We start from the raw sequence: 17,526 nt of genomic DNA, 5'->3' as shown, positions 1-17,526 counted from the left end.
CCAGTGGTGCAGGGCTACAATTCTATTTTTGTACACTCTGGGAGATGTGTACTGCCCATAGGAGGTTTTAACAGCTCAATTATAAATTAAGAAAAACTTGGATTTTTCTGGAATAACATAAATCTTCCACTGATAACGCGTCGACTTAGCAGCTGCTTTTCTCCACTCTGCTTTGTTGACAGGGTGTGATTGCTGATGTCATGCTGACTGACAACTGGCTCCCCGCTATTTAATCACTGGAAACCTGCTATCAATCAGCCCCACATGAATCATCATCAGCGCGGGGTGCAGTGAATCAGTACACTCACCGTTCCCCTGCAGCACCGTGATCTCCTCCTGTCTGTGCCGGCCTCGCTGTGTGGAGAGACTAGCGGTGCTCACAGCGATGACGTCATCGCTGTGCGCACGTGTCCACAGAGCCGCGCCGGCACAGAAAGGAGGACATCGCGATGCCGCAGGGATTGTGGCCGGCTCCACACAGCGCTGCTGGCACAGACAGGAGGAGGAGGAGCGATGCTGCGTGGAGCAAGGAAAGGTGAATATAAAATGTTTATTTTTTTTTTCTGTGTGTGCCACAGGATGCAGGACATATTGCAGGATGGGGGTATATGAGCAGGATGGGGGTATATGAGCAGGATGATGGCGTATATAGCAGGATGACGGCATATAGCAGGATGACGGCATATATAGCAGGATGACGGCATATATAGCAGGATGACGGCATATATAGCAGGATGACGGCATATATAGCAGGATGACGGCATATATAGCAGGATGACGGCATATATAGCAGGATGACGGCATATATAGCAGGATGACGGCATATATAGCAGGATGACGGCATATATAGCAGGATGACGGCATATATAGCAGGATGACGGCATATAGCAGGATGCGGCCATATGCCAAGGATGGGGTATATAGCAGGACAGGATGCGGCCATATGCCAAGATGGAGTATATAGCATGATGCGGCTATATACCAGGATGAGGTATATAGCAGGATGGGAGTACATACCAGGATGGCAGTATATAGCAAGATGGGGCTATACCAGGATGAGGGACAGATATATATATACACATACACATATACATACACATACAAGGCAGGAGGATCATTACCAGGATGGGGTACCTTAGTAGAGAATTTGGGGACATAACCCCCATAATAGTGTTAGCAACAGATCCTCGCCCCATAACAGTGTGTCATGACCGCATTTTTTGCTTAAAATTTTATTTTCCTTCTCTAAAACCAGGGTGCGTCTTATGGTCCGGTGAGTCTTATAGTCAAAAAAAAATGGTAGGTAGTTAGCAACTACCTGCCTATTCGTTCTTAGGCCGATAGTAAAGAAAATAACAAGTCCTAGATAACTTTTTTAATGCTCAATGTCCTCAAGACAAGTGATCAGTGTTAAGAGAGCTAAATCAGCTACTAATACTGGGTGAAATTCTATAATGTAAAATCAGATGACAGAATTGTTGCAGAAATTCGCAACTGTTCTATTGAAATTAAACCATGTGCCACAGTTGAGACGGCTACTTACGCACATGGGGTGGCACTAGGTTGGGAAAAAATGCAGACAATTCAGGCAATAGATGTGAATTGGCCCACTTGTAGTATCACTTCCATAAAGATAAAGTTGATTTTCTCAGTGAGGAAATGTATGTACGGGCTTGTCTTTTACTACCCTATCCAATGTAATTTTACTTACTTCACCCCCAAAACAAAAGTTATTTCTGTAGGTTCAGATCTAATGACATACCCATCTCTCTCTGGATGATGAGCGAGTTTGGATGAGTTCCATGTTCTTGCAGGCAAGCAAGCGACTCCTGACCTTGTACACACATCGAAATACCTCAGCTAGAGATTTCCCTGGCTGGTATCTAAGGAAATGGATTGGAAGAATTCATAAAATATTATTATATTACATTTTATATTATATTACACACACACACACACACACACACACACCTTCTCAGAGCAAGATATTGTACTTAATGACAACTTAAATCATTGCTCAAAATTGTAATTAATCTAATTGATTTACTTTGTATCACTAATCTTATAAATGATTTACGGTATTCTGCCTAATTTTGCAGTGATACAAGTGTGACAGTTGTGCTACTATATAACTAAGCAAATTTGTGATTCACACATCTGGGAGACACATGAAACAGGAATTGTAATGAGACTGCTATTGGTCATAGTTAGTGTAGGAGAGGGTAAGGCCAAATGCAGAGCGACATTTTCAAATTACTCATTAACAATTGAATGATTTTTTTTTAGTACAACAGTTCTTTCAAAGCTGATTGTAAAGGCCACACGGTTTTGTGGGGCGAAACAGCTATTCCCCTGTTAAAACAATCACATCACAGTAGGGGCAAATTGCCTCTGCCGTTTTTGTCTATGTTCTGACAGATATTTTTTGGCCTTACCCAAGGGCTCATTCAGACATTAATGATTTCTCTTAAATGAAGAAAAAAAACAAAAAACACAAAACTGATTTTTATCAGCATTTTTGATCAGATTTTTATCTAATCCGAGTTTGGTCAGTTTTTTTTCATCAGAGTTTCACCTCTTTTTCTAAAGTTAGAAAAAAAAAAAAAAAAAAAAGAATAAAAAAACCCAAAAAAAAAAGAGAATTTTGTTACTTACCGTAAATTCTTTTTCTTATAGTTCCGTATTGGGAGACCCAGACCATGGGTGTTTAGCTTCTGCCTCCGGAGGACACACAAAGTACTACACTTAAAAGTGAAGCTCCTCCCTCTGAGCTTATACACCCCCTGGTAGCCAGTCCTAGCCAGTTTAGAGCAAAAGCTGAAGGAGAATAGCCACCCACAAGTAGAACCGAGTAAGAACCGGAACAACCGGAGACTCTGTCCACGACAACAGCCGGTGATAACACACGGAACAAGAAAATTGCCAACAGGCAACAGGGAGGGAGCTGGGTCTCCCAATACGGAACTATAAGATAAAGAATTTACGGTAAGTAACAAAATTCTCTTTTTCTTTATCGTTCCTTTGGGAGACCCAGACCATGGGACGTTCCAAAGCTGTCCCTGGGTGGGAATAAACAGAAAAAACTAAGAAGTAGGCGGAGCCTAACTTCACAAGTGGGCGACAGCCGCCTGAAGGATGCGTCTGCCCAAGCTCGCATCTGCCGAAGCATGAGCATGCACTTGGTAGTGCTTCGAAAAGGTATGCAGGCTAGTCCAAGTGGCAGCCTGACAGACTTGTTGAGCCGTAGCCTGGTGCCTAAAAGCCCAAGAGGCACCGACAGCTCTGGTCGAATGTGCTTTGATCCCCGGCAGGGGAGGCACCTGAGTACTCTGGTAGGCGTCCGAAATGGTCGATCTAATCCAACGGGCCAAGGTCGGCTTAGAAGCAGAGAGACCCTTGCGCCGCCCTGTGGTTAGCACAAAAAGAGAGGTGCACCGCCTAAGCGCAGCGGTGCGAGCCACATAAATCCGGAGAGCACGCACCAGATCTAGAGTATGCAGCGCTTTCTCAAAGCGATGAACAGGGGCCGGACAGAAGGAAGGCAAGGAAATATCCTGGTTAAGGTGGAAGGGAGAGACCACCTTAGGAAGAAAGTCCAGGGTCGGATGGAGAACTACCTTGTCTTGGTGAAAAAACAAAAGGTGACTCCGAGGAGAGCGCAGCCAAATCAGAGACTCTCCTGAGAGAAGTTATGGCAACTAGAAAGGCCACCTTTTGAGAAAGACGATACAAATAAACCTCCCTAAGAGGCTCAAAAGGGGGGTTTCTGCAATACCGTGAGGACCAAGTTAACGTCCCATGAATCCAAGGGCCGCCTATAAGGCGGAATGATGTGAGACGCACCTTGCATGAAGGTGCGGATCTGAGCCAGCCTGGCGAGACGCCGCTGGAACAGCACTGATAGAGCTGAGACTTGTCCCTTGAGAGAGTTGAGGGACAGTCCTAGCTGCAGACCGGACTGTAAAAAAGACAGAAGGGTCGGCAACGAGAATGGCCGGAAGAGCGACACCAGGACAGGAAAATTTTCCAAGTCCTGTGATAGATCTTGACGGAGGAAGACTTACGGGCCCGAGTCATAGTGGAGATTACTTCAGGAGGAATACCAGAAGCCTTCAAAATCCAGGACTCAAGAGCCACGCCGTCAATTTGAGCGCCGCAGAATTCGGGCGGAAAAACGGACCTTGCGAGAGCAGGTCTGGACAGTCCGGAAGATGCCACGGCATCTCCACGGACAGTTGGAGCAGGTCCGGATACCAAGCTCGCCTGGGCCAGTCCGGTGCAATGAGGATGACTCGACGGCCCTCCATTCTGATCTTGCGCAGGACTCTGGGCAAGAGAGCTAGAGGGGGAAACACGTAGGACAGACGAAACTGGGACCAGTCTTGAACCAGAGCGTCCGCGGCGAAGGCCTGAGGATCGTGGGAGCGAGCCACGTAAACCGGAACCTTGTTGTTGTGACGGGATGCCATTAGGTCCACGTCCGGAGTGCCCCACTTGCGGCAGATTGACTGAAACACTGCCGGGTGCAGGGACCACTCGCCACCGTCCACGGATTGACGGCTGAGATAATCTGCCTCCCAGTTTTCTACGCCAGGGATGTGGACTGCGGATATGGTGGACTTGGACTCCTCCGCCCATTGAAGAATACGTTGGACCTCCAACATTGCCAGGCGGCTGCGTGTCCCGCCTTGGTGATTGATGTAGGCAACCGCTGTCGCGTTGTCTGACTGGACTCGAATGTGCCTGCCCGCCAACAGGTGGTGAAAGGCTAGGAGAGCTAGAAGCACAGCTCTGGTTTCCAGCACATTGATTGAAAGGGCTAACTCGGACGGAGTCCAAGTGCCCTGAGCTCTGTGGTGGAGATGTACCGCTCCCAAGCCGGATAGGCTGGCATCCGTGGTGAGAATCACCCAGGACGGAGCCAGGAAGGAGCGTCCTTGGGACAGGGAGAGGGGTCGAAGCCACCACTGAAGAGAGCTCCTGGTCCGTGGCGACAGAGCCACTAACCTCTGTAAGGAGGAAGGCCGCTTGTCCCAACAGCGGAGAATGTCCAGCTGCAGAGGACGCAGATGGAACTGGGCAAAGGGAACCGCCTCCATGGAAGCCACCATTTGACCCAGCACCTGCATCAGGCGCCTGAGGGAATAACGGCGGGGCCTCAGGAGAGAGCGCACCGCTAGCCGGAGAGACTGTTTGATTAAGGGCAACTTCACAAGTGCCGGCAAAGTCTCGAACTGCATCCCTAGGTACGTGAGACTCTGAGTCGGAGTCAGAGTGGATTTGGGAAGATTGACAATCCACCCGAATTGGGCTAGGGTGGCGAGAGTGAGCGAAACACTCCGCTGACAGTCTGCGCTGGATGGACCCTTGACCAGAAGGTCGTCCAGATAAGGAAGCACTGCTAACCCCTGGAGGTGCAGGACCGCAATCACTGCCGCCATGACCTTGGTGAATACCCGAAGGGCCGTGGCTAACCCGAAGGGGAGAGCCACGAATTGGAAATGATCCTCTCCTATCGCAAAACGTAACCAACGCTGATGTGACACTGCGATTGGCACATGTAGATAGGCATCTCTGATGTCGATGGACGCCAGGAACTCCCCTTGGGTCATTGAGGCAATGACTGATCGCAGAGACTCCATGCGAAAATGCCGCACCCGGACATGCTTGTTGAGCAGCTTGAGATCCAGGATGGGCCGGAAGGTACCGTCCTTTTTTGGAACTAGGAAGAGATTTGAGTAAAAACCTCTGAACCGTTCCTGAGCGGGAACTGGGACAATCACTCTGTTTGCCTGCAAGGACGCCACGGCCTGCGAGAAGGCGGCGGCCTTGGAGCAGGGGGGAGTTGAGAGAAAAAAATCTGTTTGGAGGGCTGGAAGAGAATTCTATCCTGTAGCCGTGAGATATGATGTCTCTCACCCACTGATCAGAGACTTGCTTTAACCAAACGTCGCCAAAGTGGGAGAGCCTGCCACCGACTAAGGACGTGGCTGGAGCGGGCCGAGAGTCATGAGGAAGCTGCCTTAGTGGCAGAACCTCCTGCGGTCTTCTGCGGACGCGCTTTAGGGCGCCAGTTGGATTTCTGATCCTTGGCTGAGTTAGCGGACGAGGCGGAAGGCTTAGAGGATGACCAGTTGGGGGAACGAAAGCAACGAAACCTCGATTGATTCCTACCCTGGGCAGGTTTCCTGGTCTTGGTTTGTGGCATGGAAGTACTCTTCCCGCCAGTAGCTTCTTTAATGATTTCATCCAGCTGTTCACCAAACAGCCGTGAACCAGCAAAAGGGAGCCCAGCAAGAAACTTCTTGGAAGAAGCATCTACCTTCCACTCTCGAAGCCACAAAATCCTGCGGATAACAAGAGAATTAGCTGAAGCCACCGCAGTGCGGTGAGCAGCCTCTAGCATGGCAGACATGGCATAAGATGAAAAGGCTGAAGCCTGAGCAGTTAAGGTAACCATCTCAGGTATAGATTCCTTGGTGAGGGAATGCATCTCCTCTAGAGAAGCAGAGATGGCTTTGAGAGCCCACACTGCTGCAAAAGTCGGGGAAAACGCGGCCCCCGCAGCTTCATACACAGATTTGGCCAGAAGGTCAATCTGACGGTCAGTGGAATCCTTAAGTGAGGTGCAGTCAGCCACCGACAACGGTCCGGGCTGATGGTAGACCCTCCGGTGTCTAGGCTTTTGGGGAGTGAGACCACTCCTTGACCACCTCAGGTGGAAATGGAAACCGGTCATCAGAACCACGCTTTGGAAAGCGTTTGTCAGGGCAGGCCCTGGGTTTGGTCACAGCGGTCTGAAAACTGGAGTGGTTAAAGAACACACTCTTCACTCTCTTAGGCGAGGTAAACTGATCTTTTTCTGCCAAAGAGAGTTGCTCCTCTGACACTGGCGGATTGAGATCCAGCACAGAATTAATAGAAGCAATCAAATCACTAAGATCTGAGTCACCCTCAGAGAAATCGATGGGATACATAGCCTCCGAGCCCCCAGTGAGGGCATCCTCCTCATCTTGAGAGTCAGCTCTTGAGACAGAGCCGTGGGATGGGGAGGGGGAGGAAACCCTGCGCCTTCTCTTAGAAGGACGGGGTCTGGGATCAGATGATTAATCCTCCGTGAGCTCTGATGGACGGAGGTCAGAGGATAAGAGTCCTCTGTCAAGAGTATTAGAGGCACCCTGTGAGGGGGGCTGATGCATATTCATCAAAGTCCTGGACAAAAGTCCCATGGACTCAGCAAATGACTGGGATATGGACCTAGGAAAGGACTCTACCCAGGCCGGGGGTTCAATCACAGGTGCAGCAGCAGCCTGAGAGACCACTGGGGGTGAGACTCCAGGCTGTGGCACCGCCAAGTTAGAGCAACCATCACAGTGTGGATAAATGCTCGGCTCAGGCAGCAGGAGCTTACATGCAGTGCATGCAGAATAAAGCTTTGGAGCCTTGCTCCTTGTGTGAGACATGCTGCTGGAGTGGGGGCTTTGCAGAGAATGAACCCCAGGGAGAATATACAGAGGTCCACAACCGGAGACCGGCTGTGGCTTACCAGACCTCTGTTGTGTGCCCTCCAGATCCCGAAGCCCGGTCCCCCAGAGCGCAGCACCTCAGCAGAGATGCAGAATGCAGGATGTCCCAGAGCAGAGTGAACTCTGCCTGAGAAATGGCCGCCGGAGCGGAGAGGGGGCGGGACTAGGGGCGTTATTATAAAAGAGCGGAAACTGGAGGGCTATAGAGACCCGCCGGGAAGGAGGGACGCCCCAGCAGTGGGGAGTGTCCCTCCCCTGTGTAGAACGGCCGCCGGCAGGAGCCGAACCTGTCCCTCTGCATGAGTGACATGCGAGGGCAGGAAAACGAAACTAGGCCTCCGGCGAAGCCGGGGCCTAAATTTAAGCGGCAAGGCCGACAAGCAGGCACCATCGGTGCGGTTCTCGGGCAAAAGCTGGAGAACCCGCCGGAAAAGTTAAAAACAATCACATACCGCATACTCTCCCCTTACAATAAAGAACCGGGACCCCCAACATAAACGTCTCAGGTACTTAGCTGCTGAGACGCAGGGCCATGTCCCTGGGGATGAGTGCTCCGGTCCAACAGAATCCTCAAGGGGCTGTGGATGGAGACCGGACTCCTGCCAGGCATGGAGACCGTGCTGGCTCCCACTTCAAGCCAGAGCCCAGAAGGGATGGTGAAGGAGCGCGGCATGTAAGGCTTCAGCCTTGTAAATCAACCTTAACAACACCGCCGACACAGTGGGGTGAGAAGGGACATGCCGGGAGTCCAGACATGGACCCGCTTTTCTTCAAACTCTTTCCAAAAGTCAAACAATCAGATGAGAATGCATGTGTGGATGTATGACCTCCTGAACACAAAGCGATAAACTGGCTAGGACTGGCTACCAGGGGGTGTATAAGCTCGGAGGGAGGAGCTACACTTTTAAGTGTAGTACTTTGTGTGTCCTCCGGAGGCAGGAGCTAAACACCCATGGTCTGGGGGTCTCCCAAAGGAACGATAAAGAAAAACCACACTTATGGAGGTTTCTCAATCTTTTCCTATCCAATCATAGGTCAGTTAGAGGTTAGTTTTATATACTTTTCTTGATCGTTGAACTTCGTAAAAATTTCGAAAAATGCCATCACAGTTTTTTCACAAACACTGACTCCATAGGCTTTCAAAATTGTAGTTGCTCTAGTATATTGAAGTGATCTTCCTGGGCTTTTGGAAAAATTTTACACCGAGTACAACGTGAAGACTATTGATATATTTAAAAAAAAAAAGAAGAAAATTCAAAGATGCTACTGCACAATGGCAGCAAGTATGAATCAGTGCCTATAGGGCATTCTGTGCACTTGAAGGAAAGCAATGAGAATTTAGAATTTATTCTCAACCTCTGCACGACAAATGACATACTGGGTACACCATTGATCGTATGAGGTTAATCCCCACCACCTGACGTGGGCAGTCCTGCCAGGACACATAAGGGGCATACTCTATGCTTTCATTTTTCCGAACGTTTCCCAGACTTCTGTCGAGTCTAAATGCCACTTTACACACAGCGACGTCGCCAGCGATGTCGCCAGCGATGTCGCTGGTGAACGTACTCGCCCTCGTGGGTTGTGCGTAACGGGCAAATCGCTGCCCGTGGCGCACAACATCGCTTACACATGTCACACATACTTACCTGCCTAGCGACGTCGCTGTGGCCGGCGAACCGCCTCCTTTCTAAGGGGGAGGTTTGTTCGGCGTCACAGCGGCGTCACTAAGCGGCCGCCCAATAGAAGTGGAGGGTCGGAGATGAGCGCCCGTAACATCCCGCCAACCTCCTTCCTTCCTCATTGCCGGCGGCCGCAGGGACGGTGATGTTCCTCGTTCCTGCGGTGTCACATGTAGCGAGGTGTGCTGCCGCAGGTACGACGAACAACCTGGGTCCTGCAGCAGCAACGATAATCAGGATTAGAGTGACCGGACAACGATCAACGATATGGTGAGTATTTTTGATCGTTAGCGGTCGCTCGTACGGGTCACACGCAACGACGTCACTAACGAGGCCGGATGTGCGTCATGAATTCCGTGACCCCAACGACATCTCGTTAGCGATGTCGCTGCGTGTAAAGTGGCCTTTAGACAAAAAAGAAAACTGGAAAACCCAATGCGTGCCTGCCAGGCGCAAATGGAATCGTGCTCCACCCGCGCCTATTAACCCCTTACATCTCGCTGTCAAATTCTGACAGCGAGATGTAACAGCGCACCGTCGTAAGCATAACTTACCCACCCCCTTTGGCAGTCACGTGACGTGATCACGTGACTTCCGGTGGTTGCCAAGGTAGCACAGGGTCATGTGATGACTCCTGTAGTTATCAGAAGTCACTTTCTCTCACTGTCGGCAGACTGTGTAGCTGTGATCTGGACAAATGGAAAAGCGATGAGACTACTGTTCATTATTAGTCCGCTAGGGGGGGGACTAGTAAAATAAAAAAAATGAACATTAAAACGGTAAAAAAAAAATATTTGGTATTGCCGTATTCAGAAACGCCCGATCTATGAAGAAGGGAATTTTGTTTACTTACCGTAAATTCCTTTTCTTCTAGCTCCAATTGGGAGACCCAGACAATTGGGTGTATAGCTTCTGCCTCCGGAGGCCACACAAAGTATTACACTTAAAAGTGTAAACCCCTCCCCTTCTGCCTATACACCCCCCCGTGCATCACGGGCTCCTCAGTTTTGGTGCAAAAGCAGTAAGGAGGAACTTATAAATTGGTCTAAGGTAAATTCAATCCAAAGGATGTTCGGAGAGCTGAAAACCATGAACCAAGAACAATTCAACATGAACAACATGTGTACACAAAAGAACAACAGCTCGAAGGGAACAGGGGCGGGTGCTGGGTCTCCCAATTGGAGCTAGAAGAAAAGGAATTTACGGTAAGTAAACAAAATTCCCTTCTTCTTTGTCGCTCCATTGGGAGACCCAGACAATTAGGACGTCCAAAAGCAGTCCCTGGGTGGGTAAATAATACCTCGGTAATAGAGCCGTAAAACGGCCCCTTCCTACAGGTGGGCAACCACCGCCTGAAGGACTCGCCTACCTAGGCTGGCATCTGCCGAAGCATAGGTATGCACCTGATAGTGTTTCGTGAAAGTGTGCAGACTCGACCAGGTAGCCGCCTGACACACCTGCTGAGCCGTAGCCTGGTGCCTCAAAGCCCAGGACGCACCCACGGCTCTGGTAGAATGGGCCTTCAGCCCTGAAGGAACCGGAAGCCCAGAAGAACGGTAGGATTCAAGAATTGGTTCCTTGATCCACCGAGCCAAGGTTGACTTGGAAGCCTGCCACCCTTTACGCTGGCCAGCGACAAGGACAAAGAGCGCATCTGAGCGGCGCAGGGGCGCCGTACGAGAAATGTAGAGTCTGAGTGCTCTCACCAGATCTAACAAGTGCAAATCCTTTTCACATTGGTGAACTGGATGAGGACAAAAAGAAGGTAAGGAGATATCCTGATTGAGATGAAAAGGTGATACCACCTTAGGGAGAAATTCCGGAACCGGACGCAGAACCACCTTGTCCTGGTGAAACACCAGGAAGGGGGCTTTGCATGACAGCGCTGCTAGCTCAGACACTCTCCGAAGTGATGTGACTGCCACTAGGAAGACCACTTTCTGCGAAAGGCGTGAAAGAGAAATATCCCTCATTGGCTCGAAAGGTGGTTTCTGAAGAGCCGTTAGCACCCTGTTCAGATCCCAGGGTTCTAGCGGACGCTTGTAAGGAGGGACTATGTGGCAAACCCCCTGCAGGAACGTGCGTACCTGTGGAAGCCTGGCTAGGCGCTTTTGAAAAAATACAGAGAGCGCCGAGACTTGTCCTTTAAGGGAGCCGAGAGACAAACCCTTTTCCATTCCGGATTGAAGGAAGGACAGAAAAGTGGGCAAGGCAAATGGCCAGGGAGTAAAACCCTGATCAGAGCACCAGGATAAGAAGATCCTCCACGTCCTGTGGTAGATCTTGGCGGACGTTGGTTTCCTGGCCTGTCTCATAGTGGCAATGACCTCTTGAGATAACCCTGAAGACGCTAGGATCCAGGACTCAATGGCCACACAGTCAGGTTGAGGGCCGCAGAATTCAGATGGAAAAATGGCCCTTGAGACAGCAAGTCTGGTCGGTCTGGTAGTGCCCACGGTTGGCCCACCGTGAGATGCCACAGATCCGGGTACCACGACCTCCTCGGCCAGTCTGGAGCGACGAGGATGGCGCGGCGGCAGTCGGACCTGATTTTGCGTAACACTCTGGGCAGCAGTGCAAGAGGAGGAAATACATAAGGCAGTTGAAACTGCGACCAATCCTGAACTAATGCGTCTGCCGCCAGAGCTCTGTGATCTTGAGAACGTGCCATGAATGCCGGGACCTTGTTGTTGTGCCGGGACGCCATTAGGTCGACGTCCGGCTTCCCCCAGCGGCAACAGATCTCTTGAAACACGTCCGGGTGAAGAGACCATTCCCCTGCGTCCATGCCCTGGCGACTGAGAAAGTCTGCTTCCCAGTTTTCTACGCCCGGGATGTGAACTGCGGAGATGGTGGAGGCTGTGGCTTCCACCCACAGCAGAATGCGCCGGACTTCCTGGAAGGCTTGCCGACTGCGTGTGCCGCCTTGGTGGTTGATGTATGCCACCGCCGTGGCGTTGTCCGACTGAATTCGGATCTGCCTGCCTTCCAGCCACGGCTGGAACGCCTTTAGGGCTAGATACACTGCCCTTATCTCCAGAACATTGATCTGAAGGGAGGACTCTGGCTGAGTCCAGGTACCCTGAGCCCTGTGGTGGAGAAAGACCGCTCCCCACCCTGACAGACTCGCGTCCGTCGTGACCACCGCCCAGGAGGGGGGCAGGAAGGATTTCCCCTTCGACAACGAAGTGGGAAGAAGCCACCACTGAAGGGAGGCCTTAGCTGCCCGAGAAAGGGAGACGTTCCTGTCGAGGGACGTCGACTTCCTGTCCCATTTGCGGAGAATGTCCCATTGAAGTGGACGCAGATGAAACTGCGCAAAAGGAACTGCCTCCATTGCTGCCACCATCTTCCCTAGGAAGTGCATGAGGCGCCTCATGGGTGCGACTGGGCTCGAAGGAGAGATTGCACCCCTGTCTGTAGTGAATGCTGTTTGTCCAGCGGAAGCTTCACTATCGCTGAGAGAGTATGAAACTCCATGCCGAGATATGTCAGTGATTGGGCCGGTGTCAGTTTTGACTTTGGAAAATTGATGATCCACCCGAATCTCTGGAGAGTCTCCAGAGCAATATTTAGGCTGTGTTGGCATGCCACCTGAGAGGGGGCCTTGACAAGCAGATCGTTTAAGTAAGGGATCACTGAGTGTCCCTGAGAGTGTAGGACTGCTACCACTGTTGCCATGACCTTGGTGAAGACCCGTGGGGCTGTCGCCAGGCCGAAAGGCAGTGCCACGAACTGAAGGTGTTCGTCCCCTATGGCGAAACGCAGGAAGCGCTGATGCTCTGGTGCAATCGGCACGTGGAGATAAGCATCCCTGATGTCGATTGATGCTAGGAAGTCTCCTTGGGACATTGAGGCGATGACGGAGCGGAGAGATTCCATCCGGAACCGCCTGGTTTTCACGTGTCTGTTGAGCAGTTTTAGGTCCAGAACGGGACGGAAAGATCCGTCCTTTTTTGGCACCACAAACAAGTTGGAGTAAAAACCGTGGCCCCGTTGCTGAAGGGGAACAGGGATCACCACTCCTTCTGCCTTCAGAGTGCTCACCGCCTGAAGAAGAGCATCGGCTCGCTCGGGGGGAGGAGATGTTCTGAAGAAACGAGTGAGAGGACGAGAGCTGAACTCTATCCTGTAACCGTGAGACAAAATGTCTCGCACCCAACGGTCTTGGACATGTGGCAACCAGGCGTCGCAAAAGCGGGAGAGCCTGCCACCGACCGAGGATGCGGTTTGAGGAGGCCGAAAGTCATGAGGAGGCCGCTTTGGTAGCGGTTCCTCCGGCGGTCTTTTTAGGACGTGACAGACCGCCATGAATCGGAGTTCCTCTGACCCTTCTGTGGCCTGTTGGACGAGGAGAATTGAGACCTGCCCGCGGGCCGAAAGGACCGAAACCTCGATTGTACCTTCCGTTGTTGAGGTCTGGTTGGTTTGGACTGGGCTAAGGAAGAGTCCTTTCCCTTGGATTGTTTAATGATTTCATCCAATCGTTCGCCAAACAGGCGGTCGCCAGAAAATGGCAACCCGGTTAAGAACTTTTTGGAAGCAGAGTCTGCCTTCCATTCACGTAGCCACATGGCCCTGCGGACTGCCACTGAATTGGCGGATGCTACCGCCGTACGGCTCGCAGAGTCCAGGACAGCATTCATGGCGTAGGACGCAAACGCCGACGCCTGAGATGTTAAGGACACAACCTGCGGAGTAGTGGCACGTGTGACTGCATTAATCTCAGACTGACAAGCTGAGATAGCTTGGAGTGCCCATACGGCTGCGAATGCCGGAGCAAAGGACGCGCCGATAGCTTCATAGATGGATTTCATCAGGAGCTCTATCTGCCTGTCAGTGGCATCCTTGAGTGATGCACCATCTGCCACTGCAACTATGGATCTAGCCGCCAGTCTAGAGACTGGAGGGTCCACCTTGGGACACTGAGCCCAACCCTTGACTACGTCAGTGGGGAAGGGATAACGTGTGTCTTTAAGGCGCTTAGTAAAGCGCTTATCTGGAAAAGCTCGGTGTTTCTGGACTGTATCTCTGAAGTCGGAGTGATCCAGAAACGCACTCATTGTACGTTTGGGAAACCTGAAATGGAATTTCTCCTTCTGAGAAGCTGACTCCTCAATTGGAGGAGCTGGGGGAGAAAGATCCAACACCTGATTGATGGACGCTATAAGGTCATTTACTATGGCGTCTCCTTCAGGTGTATCCAGGTTGAGAGCGGCGTCAGGATCAGAGTCCTGCTCTGCCACCTCCGCTTCATCCTCTAGAGAGTCCTCCTGCTGAGACCCTGAGCAGTGTGATGAAGTCGAGGGAAGCTCCCAGCGAGCCCGCTTAGGCGGTCTGGGACTGCGGTCCGCGTCGGAGACCTCACCGTGGGACCTATGAGTCGCCCCAGGAGCACTTTGCTGCTCCAACCGAGGGGGACCTGGGGTCAATGATTCAACAAAGCCCGGGGCCTGTGTTACCGGTCTGGACTGCAAGGCTTCTAGTATCTTAGCAGACCATTTATCCATAGACTCAGAAAGTTTGTCAGCGAATACTGCAAACTCCGTCCATGTCACCTGGACAGTGGCAACAGGTGGTTCCCCCTGGGCCACCAGTGGCAGAGGCTCCGGCTGAGTGAGTGTCACAGGGGCCGAGCATTGCACACAATGAGGGTAGGTGGAACCTGCAGGTAGCATAGCCGCACATAAGGTACAGGTTGCAAAGTAAGCCTGTGCCTTGGCACCTTTGCTTTTTGCGGACGACATGCTGTTGTCTCCTCTGAGTGCAATCAGAGAGGGTATATAGCCAAAAACAAGCAGTGCAGCCGTACAGAGTAAATGAATAGAATATAAGCATATAAATATACACTTCGGCACCCAGGGGGGCCAGCACCTAGTAACAGGTGCGGCTTACCGACCGCACGCAGCGGTTGTGTGACCACCAGATTCCCTGCCTGGGCCTCCCAGAGCTGTGTTGTCTCTCCTCTCCAACGTCAGAAGTGCTGACAGGAATGGCTGCCGGCGTTCTGAGGGGAGGAGGGGGCCGTGGGCGTGCCTTAGAAAGTGCGGGAATCTGGTGCCCCACGGTGCTCAGTGAGGGGGAGGAGGATACAAAGTATGCTCCAGCCCTCAGCGCTGACGTCCAGTGCAGCGTCCCGCCCTTACCCCTGACTGGCAGGCCCGGGGGCGGGAGTATGCGGTACTAGGCCGCAGAAGCCGAAGACTAAAGTTATAAGCGCGGCCGGCAAACAAGCGCGGCCAGCGCGGTAGTCCCGGCGCACTAACACACCCAGCAGCTGCTGCAGCATGCATAACACAGGCGCTCTATGCGCCGTCCCCAAGGGGACACAGAGTACCTCAAAGTAGCAGGGCCTTGTCCCTGACGATACCCGGCTCCTGTCCAGCAGATTCCCCCAGGGGCTGCGGAGGGAGCACGGTCCCAGTGCCTGGAGACCGGTTAGGATCCCACTTCGCCCAGAGCCCCTGAGGGATGGGGAAGGAAAACAGCATGTGGCTCCTGCCTATGTACCCGCAATGGGTACCTCAACCTTAACAGCACGGCCGACCAGAGTGGGGTGAGAAGGGAGCATGCCGGGGGCCCTGTTATGGGCCCTCTTTTCTTCCATCCGATATAGTCAGCAGCTGCTGCTGACTAAATTGTGGAGCTTGCGTGCATGTGTGCCTCCTTCGCACAAAGCATAAAAACTGAGGAGCCCGTGATGCACGGGGGGGTGTATAGGCAGAGGGGAGGGGTTACACTTTTTAAAGTGTAATACTTTGTGTGGCCTCCGGAGGCAGAAGCTATACACCCAATTGTCTGGGTCTCCCAATGGAGCGACAAAGAAAATATAAAATCAATTCATCTGATCGGTAAACAGTGTAGCGGCAAAAAAATTCCAAATGCCAAAATTACTATTTTTGGTCGCTGCAAATTTTGCGCAAAATGCATTAACAGGCAATAAAAACATACCTGCTGTGCAAAAATGGTACCATTAAAAAAACATTAAAAAATCAGCTCGAAATGCAAAAAAATAAGCAGTCACTAAGCTATAGATCTGGGAAAAAAAGAACGCTACGAGTTTTGGAAAATGGCGCAAAAAATGCGCCCTTTTTTAGTCAAACTTGTGAATTTTCTTTAACCCCTTAGATAAAAGTAAACTTATACGTTTGGTGTCTGCAAACTCGTACCGACCTGAGACATCACACCAACACATCAGTTTTACCATATAGTGAACACTGGGAATAAACTATCCCAAAAACTATTGGGAGATCACTTTTTTGCAGTTTTCCAGTACACATTATGGTAAAATGTATGGTTTCATTTAAAAGTACAGCTCATCCCTCAAACAACAAGCACTTACATGGCAAGATTGACGCAAAAATAAAGTTACGGCTCTCGGAAGAAGGGGAGCAAAAAACAAAAAAAAAACGGAAAAACGCCCGGGGATGAAGGGGTTAAGAAAAACTATGAGGATCGAGGATGGTCAATATGTGGTGATCTGAAAAGGGCTCTCTTGGGCAGCAAGGAGGATAAACTAAAAGCACCAATGCTTTTTCTGTGAATGGTATAGCCTGGAAAGGATTCGCCACTGGAGCCAAAAAAAGTTGGTCAATGAGAACATCTTTGCAACCTGGACAGAAAAACATCACTGCAGAAAGCTTAGTTGACTGTACTAGAGTTCTCCTGCCACCACTCCACATTAAGCTTGGATTAATGAAGCAATTTGTGAAAGCTCTTCCAAAATGAGAGAATATTAAGTTCCTGTGTACTAAGGAACAGTCTAAAGCAAAACTGAAAGAGGGCATTATTGTGGGTCCATGATATTAGGAAACTCCTGAAGAGGAGGTTTTAAAACAAAAAAAAAACGGATTTTTGTGTACTCACCGTAAAATCGTTTTCTCTTAGCCATCATTAGGGGACACAGGACCATGGGTGTTATGCTGCCTATCCATAAGAGGACACTAAGTAGATGCAAAAGCATAGCTCCTCCTCTGCAGTATACACCCCCTGGCCGGAGCAGGCAACCTCAGTTTTAGTACACAAGCAGTAGGGAAGGGAAAAAAAAAAAAAAAAAAAAAAAAAAAAAACAGTAAAAACTTCTCAACAGAGGAACATGAGAAAAGAAGAGTCATAACCAAATAAGGTACTGAGAGAACCAAGGCCCAACAGGGTGGGTGCTGTGTCCCCAATGATGGCTAAGAGAAAATGATTTTACGATGAGTACACAAAAATCCGTTTTTCTCTGACGCCTCATTGGGGGACACAGGACCATGGGACGTCCTAAAGCAGTCCATGGGTGGGAAACTAAAGAAGAAGACGACACAACCCAAGGACTA

At 50.7% G+C, this 17,526-nt stretch overlaps 1 protein-coding gene across 8 annotated transcripts in view; it reads right to left on the bottom strand.

The window, feature by feature from the left end:
- Positions 1-17,526, bottom strand: part of HERC1 (HECT and RLD domain containing E3 ubiquitin protein ligase family member 1) — a 408,496-nt gene that overhangs the window by 239,711 nt on the left and 151,259 nt on the right. For all 8 annotated transcript variants that reach the window (XM_075345504.1, XM_075345503.1, XM_075345506.1 and 5 more), the window contains exon 22: positions 1,763-1,883. In XM_075345504.1, the coding sequence (XP_075201619.1) occupies positions 1,763-1,883 (121 nt within the window). The remainder of the gene's footprint in view (positions 1-1,762; positions 1,884-17,526) is intronic.

Source organism: Anomaloglossus baeobatrachus, chromosome 4 (assembly GCF_048569485.1).
Source record: "Anomaloglossus baeobatrachus isolate aAnoBae1 chromosome 4, aAnoBae1.hap1, whole genome shotgun sequence".
Classification (NCBI taxonomy): Eukaryota; Metazoa; Chordata; class Amphibia; order Anura; family Aromobatidae; genus Anomaloglossus; species Anomaloglossus baeobatrachus.
The sequence above is the reverse complement of the archived record's forward strand: the minus strand, read 5'-3'. Positions and strand labels throughout refer to the sequence as shown.